Here is an 8,206-nt window from a genome sequence, read left to right on the forward strand (position 1 = left end):
GTGACCTGCTAGGGGGCGTGCCCCGTGAGTGGGCGTGACCTGCTAGGGGGCATGCCCCATGAGTGGGGCCTTCATGTGGTGTGCTTCTAGGGGACTCTGGGTGAGACTGCAGGGCTTTTCTGTTACTTCCCTTGGTATCTTTGAACTTTGCCCCAGGCTGGCTGCAGGCTAAAAGCACAAGGACTTAGCATTGCCTTAAGTTTGTCTTTCTGTACAGGGCCTACCTGAGAACACTCTGAAGTCCTTTTCCCATGATGCACTGCCCTCCCCACCCGCCAGCCTTCCCATTTCACCCTCCAGCACTTAGCAGGATGCTGTTTCTTCTGAGATCGCAATGTTGTTTCTGTGGAGATTGAATTCCTTTGTGTCTCTACTCTCCTAATGCCTGCTGTCCTGCTCTGGCACCTTCTGTGACTTTGTAAGCACACTTAAAAGCCATCTGGGTGGCTTACATAACACCAGCTCCCCAGCTTCCTGCCAGTCCCACCGTTCTGGCCCCTTTGTCCTTTGCATCCTGGTGGAGGTGTCCGTGTGAACGCCTGTGGTGAAAGACTGGACCCAGCCAGGAGTCCTCACAGCTCCTGTGGCCAGTTATTAAATTTGTTCCCGGCTCTTCATTTACAAGTCTTAAGAATGGGACATACTTCTTTTGAAAAATTCAAGCGGTTCTGCCCTTTTTCACTTGCACTTTTTGTTTCGGGAGGGGACGTTTGCCGTCATTTTGTGGAAGCAGTGAGGTTCGGTAAGAGTTAAAATGGTAACTGTCAGCCGGTTGCATCTCTAGACAATAAAAACCACTTTAAGCCCCACCTCCACGTCATATGTTTCTCAGAGAACTAAATGGAAATCTGCCAAAGCCCCATACTCGTGAATAAAAGTTAGACTGTCAGGTCTCTCAGATCCAGAAATGTCTTCGGTCTTGTTTGCGAGGTGAGTGTTTTGCCAGCTGGCTGCAGAGGCTCCAGTTAGGACCCTGCTCCTGTGTTCTGTGAGTTTGCTGGCTTAGGGCCCACATCTTCTTTCTTAGTCTTATTTGTGCTGCTGCGTGAGAAGGTTTCTCTGTTTTACTTTTTTGCTCAGTCTTTTGCTAAATGAGAGATTAAATGTTGCCGAGGAACTTTTCTGAAAGAGACGCGGATTTTGATGTTGCTGAATGGCAGCTGTCAAAGCTTCAACCTCAATGACAAGATCGCAGAGAGTTTTGTCAGGAGTCAAGTGCTGCAAATCTGTCTTTGCAAAAGCTTCAGTGACGGGGCTGGAGATATGGCTCAGTGGTTAAGAACACTGACTGCTCTTCCAGAGGACCCGGGTTCAATTCCCAGCACCCACATGGCAGCTCACAACTGTCTGACGATCCAGTTGCAGGGGATCTGACACCTTCACACCAATGCACATAAAATAAAGTTAAATAAAGCATAAAAATATTAAAAAACAAAAAAACCCCAAAAGCTTCAGTGTTTTACTGGAGGACTCTGAACCACAGAGGAGGTGCCACATGCTCAGGGCTCACTGGTGAGCTAGTTGGTCCTGGGTCTCACTCACACCTACCCATGGTAGTAACTGGACCATTGCCTAGTGGGAAAAATAACCAAGTGATAGTCACTATCACAGGCTGGTTTCCTGCATGAGAATGAGCTCTTGGATTGGTAGTGCTGAGATGAATGAGAACTGGGGCTTTTGAAGGCGTGGCTAGCTACCTTGGTCTTGACTTGAACTCTTCCTCCTCCTAAAATTCTCTTCTGTTACAGTGCTTGGTCCTAGCCTCTTTGACCAGGTGGAAACATGGCAAGGATGTGTCTCATTTTCTGCTTTTCTTATTGATGCAGGATGTCACCACTGTATGTTCCAGGCCATTTCTGGAAGATAAGTCACATCCTAGCATATACTGTGGAGGTTGGGTTGGCTTCCAGGTTTTCAATTGATCTGTTATTATGACGTATGCTAAACATCCAGGAACTTGAGCAAACAGCAGAAGTGAACCCTCCACCCAGCAAATCCCCGGAGCCTTGGCATTGCATCCTCACACACTTGAGCATGCTCACCTAAAACAGAAGGAGATTTTTCTGGTGTCAGGCTCTCATCTTGACCCACATGCCAGTTAACTACCCATCATGCACCAGGCCTCCTACCAGGCATTAAGGATCCTTGGATGAATAAGCCACATTGCTGCTGCCAAGGCAATGAGGAATTGATGGAAGAAACAGAATCATGAGCTTACAGGGGCCCCACTGTGCCTGTTAGCAGCTGGAGTCTGTGCCTGCTGCTCAGCACACACAGAAAAGGGAGTGGCTGGCTGCGCAGGGCATGGTGGTGGGAGGCGAGATCAGCAGGGGCTGTGAGTTACATGGAACATCTTGGGCAAACTGGCTGAGGTGAGGATGCATGAAGCAGGGATCCATACTCTCCAGGCAGCAGACAGAGGAGCGCTGTGCGCCACTTGTCAGTTGACATCGACCGAGGGTCTGTTTATACAGACGCCTCTGTTCTGGGGGTATTGTAATCAGCACCAAACAGTCTTCGTGTGCAGGGACTCATGATGGTGGAGTGGGGCTGGGGGGTTGACATACAAGTAGGTAATGTTACCCGATAACCATAGCAGTAGAGATCTGGTATATCAAGGGTTTCTTCTCAATGCATAATGGAGCAGGCTGGCTCATTAATCACCCCGCAGAGTTGGAGGCTGATGCCGCGTGTTAAACACATTATATTCATTGAGTCATAATATTAGCACTTATCAGCTAGCATTTATTGAGAAGTTAGGATGAATGGCTGCAGCACTTTAAATGGGCTGCTTGCAGCTTTGTGACAAGGAGGACCCTTGTTTCCCTGTGCGAGCTCCTCCCCTGCCCAGCCCAACTCACAGGGCACACTCATTCACTCCCCCTCACTGTCCCCACAGCAGCCAGCAGCATCTGTACCTCCTATGGGCTTATCCTGACAGGATGGCCACGGCCTTAGGGGAGGCACTCTGTCCCCCTGTCTTTCATGTGTTTGTGTATGAGGTTCTCAGTGAGTGTATGCTAAGTGTGACTCTCGTGAGCTCTTTGAGATTGCCAGTGAGCATCAGTTTTGTCTGTGTCTGAATTCCCTTATGTTTTTATGATCCGAGTCTTGGCTCAGCAGGGACTCACCAGTCTGGTTGATGGCAGGCATTAGGTAGGAATGTTAGGGCTCAGAGCGCCTGACCTTTCGGGTGCTGAGATCACATTGGGGTGTAGGGGCAAGTGCAGTCTACGTGTTGAATTCTCTATAGATCCAGTGCTAATTCCATCAAAATTCCAGTAGCATTCTTTACAGAACTAGGAAAAAAACCTTAAAAAAAGAGAAAAGACAGCCAAAGTAATCATAAGCAAAAAGAATACTGGTGTCACAATATCTGAATTCAAACTCTACTCTAGAGCCATAACAGCAAAGACAGCATGGTTCTGCCCAGACACAGACATAAAGACCGATGGAGCACAACAGAGGATGCAGAAACAAACCTATACAACCATAGGCATCTAGTTTCTGAAAAAGGTGTCAAACACACTGATGAAAACAGGCTATTCAGCAAGCCACACTTGATAGTTACCCACAGAGGACTCAGAGCCACGCTTCTCATCCTGCCACAAACTTGAATTCATAGTGGATCCGATACCTCAGAGCTGGAGACACTGGGCCTGCTAGAAGGGAAGGTAGGAAAAGCATGTTCAGATGCGGGTGTGAGCAAGGACTTTGTGAAGAGAACCGCAGCTCACAGGGAGTCAGTCATCCCTGTGAGGGTTAGCAAATGGATGACGTGGATTTAGAAGGCTTCTGCATGGCAAACAAAACTGACAACAGGGCGAGCAGTCGACAGAACAGGAGCAAACCTTTGCCAGCTATGCTCCAGACGGGGCTCAAGACATGGAACATACAAGGTGCTTCAAAAACTAAAAGGCAAGCCCAAACAACCAACCAGAAAATGGGCCGGTGAACTGAGCACAGCTGTTAAAAGAAGAAGCACAAATGGCCAGTGACTATTTTGAAAAGTATTTAACATCCCTATTCAGAAGGGCTGTGCAAGTCAAAACCACGTTGCTACTCCATCTCACACCACTCAGGAAAGATTTCGTCAAGGCAACAAATGGTGGTAGATGCTGGGGAGGGTGTCGGGGGAGAAGGGCTCTTTGAAATTAAAAACAGAGCGACCACATAACCCAGATTGTCACTCCTGACACATAAAATATCTTCCCACAGAATCACCTGCCCATCCGTGCTCCCTGCTGCTCTGTTCACAGTATCAGGGGAGTGGACCCGCTTAGCTTAGACAGTTATCACATGACGGATAGACAATGAAAGGCAGTCCGTGCACACGGTGAAGCTCTGTTCAGCCTTAAAGAACAATACAGTTATGTCACTTACGAGAAAATGGATGGAACTGGAAAATATTAAGTGAAGTAACTCAGACACAGAGTTCATGTTCTTTTTCACATGTTGGCTCTACCTTCTAATTTTTACATATGTGTACATATGAAGGAATGAGTGTGGGTGCAGGAAACTACAGAGGCCATGAAAGGGGAAGAGGAGGGTTTCCCAGAAGTAGAGAAAAGGGGTGCCAGAACACATGTGGTGTGGAAAGTGGGGTACCTGGACTGGAACATACAAGTGGGGAGGGCAGGCAGGGAGCTAGGGGAGAGGAACAGGGTAGGGAGGGAATCAGCTAAAACAAACACATATGAAATATCATAAGGGTGTTGGAGAGATGGCTCGGCAGTCAAGAGTACTTGCTGCTCTTATAGAGGATCCGGGTTTGGTTCTAGTGCCCATATTGAGTAGCTCACAACCACCTGTGACTCCAGCTGCAGGGCATCAGATGCCTCTGAGCTCCTTGGGCACCTGGACTCACATACACATGATTAAAAATAAAAATAAATCTTAAAATTGGGGCCGCAGAGATAGTTCAGCAGTTAACAGCATGGGTCACTCTTGTGGAGGATCCAGGTTTGGTTCCCAGCACCCACATGGGGGAACTCACAACCACCTGATACTGTAGTCTAATATCAGGAGAATTGAATGCCCTCCTCTGTGGGCTCTGAGCATGCATGTGGTACACATACATACATTCAGGCAAACACTTATACATAAAATAATAAATCTAAAAACAAAATAAAAAAACCTTAAACATTAAAAAAGAAAATGTCACAAGAAAATCTATTACTATATATACTAATTTTAAGAGCCTTCATGTGGGACTTCTTGCATCCTAGAGTACAGATTCCTACTGTGTGTGTGTGTATGTGTGTGTGTGTATATGTGTGTATGAGAGAGAGAGACAGAGACAGAGATAGACACAGAGAGAGTCAGAGATGGAGACTCAGGATTCCTGTGTCCATCCACGTAGGCTCCTAGGAGGCAGATGGAGACTGCCAGGCAGCTGTGGCTACAGCAGGCCTGCAGCAAGTCAGATTATGTCATTTTCCCTAGCTTTCCCGCGTGTCTAGAGTCTCCCAACATTGTGAGGGACCCCTATGTCCACATCTTCTTTTTGAAAGATTTTACAGTAGAAAATCTGTAGAATTAGTAATTGTTGCCAAAAGGAGCTGGGATCCTAGGACTCTGCATTCTTCAGGAAATACTTTCAAGAAGGCTGTGTAAGCTAGCGTCCTATCTTTCCTTTCAAATGTGCTGAGCTGTTTGGGAGGGAGGGGCCCTTCCAGTCTCTGGATGACCTTGTTATCTATTTATCTCTCCCCTCTCCTACGCCTCTGCGTTGATTCTGAGGGCCCATCTAGGGTTATCGCTTCTTGAGCAAATCTCTCTCATTTACTCAAATGCACTGGAAACAATCTTCTGGAGGCTATCAGGGTTATTTCAGTGGACGTCTTCATAGAAGAGAGAAAGTATAGTGTAAGGCTGTTTTTTAAAATTCTTCTTTCCAAGCCAGGCGTTGGTGGTACAGGCCTTTAATTCCAGCACTCGGAGGCAGAGGCAGGTGGATCTCTGTGAGTTCGAGGTCAGCTTAGTCTATAGAGCGAGTGCCAGGACAGGCTCCAAAGATACACAGAAAAACCTTGTCTCGAAAACAAACAAAATAGTAAAATTCTTCTTTCTATACTGGGGTTGGAGCCTGGGGTCTTGCCCGTGTCAGGCAGGTGTTCTACCACTGAGCTCTGTGTTGTAGAAAATAACTTTAAGGTGTGTGACTTTTGTTTATGCTGCATTTGTTTAACTCCATGAAGCTGTATAACTTTGTCTAAAACACCTGATGGTCAAATAAAGAGCTGAATGGCCAATAGCAAGGCAGGAGCAAGGATAGGCGGTGAGAACAAATAGGAGGAAAAGTCTGGGAGAAGGAGCAAGACAGAACAAGGAGAGGAGGGCGTCAGGGGCCAGCCACCCAGCCAGCAAAGTAAGAGACACAGAAATAGAGAAAGGTAAAAGCCAGAGGCAAAAGGTACATGAGATAATTTAAGAAAAGCTGGTTAGAATCAAGCCAAACTAAGGCCTGGTGTTCATAAGAAAGAACTCACTCCGTGAGTGGTTTATTTGGGAGCTGGGTGTCAGGTTCCCCCAAAGAGCAAAGAGCAAAAGAATAAAAAAACCCAGCTCTGTCCCCAGGAAGAGACATTCTTAATGGACGAACAATATTCTTCTCTGGTCAACCCTATACCTGGGGACGGGATGGTGGTGGGTGAAGGGGTGGCGGTGGTAATAGTTTTTGCCATTTGAGTTTGATCATTGAGGTTGTTGTCTGTGAGCTGCCACATGACCTTGAGTCCCTGCTTTGTGACCTTTCCCCGTAGGCACTCACCGAGGCTGGGCTGCCGTTCAGATGCGCCTGCTGCACGAGCTGGTCTATGCCTCTCGCAGGATGGGAAATCCCGCGCTGTCAGTGAGGCACCTGTCCTTTCTTTTGCAGACCATGCTGGACTTCCTATCTGATCAGGGTGAGTGAATTCGTCGTTTTTTCTTTCCAGGGATTCTTGGGTGCGCGTTGGGTTGTGACTGGCCTTCGTTTCCAGCTCCTTGCTGCTGGTGGGTACCTGTTTCTGCCATTAGCCATTTTTCCCGTGCTCTCTCTGGCTTACCCACACCCTTCATTTTTGGTTTTCTGTGTCTTTATCTCTCTGTTCAGTAGGTCCTCCCCCTTCTTAGTTTCCAGCCCAGGCTCCGTGTTTGTCGCTTTCTTTGTCTCGGGACCAAATACCTGACATGAAACAACTTACGGGAAGTTCACGGTGTAAGGGGATCTAGTCCGTCCTGACTGGGAAGAAATGATGGCAGGCGACACTATGGGGTGGCAGTATTGCTGTCACTCCTCACCCCCACATGTCTCATGGGGCAGGAAGCAGAGTCAGGCTCCCTGTCCCAAGGCCCACTCCTCCAGTGACCCCTATCTTCCAAAGGTTTTACTACCTCCCTTAGTGCCTATAGGTAAGTTTTGCATTCAAACCACAGTAGGTTCCTTGTCCTTGGGGAACATTGGATAAGATGTGAGTGCCAATATGCGGTGCTTGTGTGGGGAGGTTTGCAAGTCCTTAGATCCATTTACTTTTCCCAGTTCCTCCTTCCCTTTCCTCCCATTCATAGCCACACCTTTTCTGTCTCTCGTTAGAAAACAGGGTTCTAAGGCATAATAATATAATAAAATAAGATGCAATAAAATGCAATAATATAATAAGATAAAACAAACAAAAACTAAGAAGGAAAAGAGCCCAAGAGAAGACACAAAAAACAGAGACTCACTTGTTATCACATTCAAGAATCCCATAAAAGCATTAAACTGGAAGCCATAATGTATATGAAAGGACCTGTGGGGCAAAAAGGGAGAAGAAAAAATATAAATTAAAAAAATAAGATAAAAAAAGGAAAAACCCTGACACTACACCATGAGAAAGAACCTCAGGAATGCCATTGAGTTAGCTTTCTGTTGGCCATCTACTGCTGGGCCTACAACCTATCTACCACTGCCGTGACAACAGTGGACTCAACCCCTGAATGGTTTGGCAGCCTGAATGAAATGCTTTTCTTTATAAGACTTGTTTCATGATCATGATGTCTATTGATAGCAATAAACCCCCAACTAAGGCAGTCTATTTGCTTGTAATAATTTTTCCATCCTTTTATCCTGCAGGCGTGGTGTCTAGTTTTGATGTTAAGCTATGTTTCTCAGATAGCACAGAAGGATGGGTCCTGTTTTCCTGTCTATTCAGTTAGTCTATGTCTTTTTATTGGGGAATTAAGA

The 8,206-nt window shown here is 46.7% G+C and overlaps 1 protein-coding gene across 2 annotated transcripts in view; it reads left to right on the forward strand.

Annotated features, from left to right (window-relative positions):
- Trappc9 (trafficking protein particle complex 9) overlaps positions 1-8,206 on the forward strand; it is a 425,933-nt gene that overhangs the window by 52,788 nt on the left and 364,939 nt on the right. For both annotated transcript variants that reach the window (XM_026782638.1, XM_026782639.1), the window contains one exon: positions 6,765-6,908. In XM_026782638.1, coding sequence (XP_026638439.1) covers positions 6,765-6,908 — 144 coding nt within the window. The remainder of the gene's footprint in view (positions 1-6,764; positions 6,909-8,206) is intronic.

This window comes from Microtus ochrogaster, chromosome 15 (assembly GCF_000317375.1).
Source record: "Microtus ochrogaster isolate Prairie Vole_2 chromosome 15, MicOch1.0, whole genome shotgun sequence".
In the NCBI taxonomy this organism is placed as follows: domain Eukaryota; kingdom Metazoa; phylum Chordata; class Mammalia; order Rodentia; family Cricetidae; genus Microtus; species Microtus ochrogaster.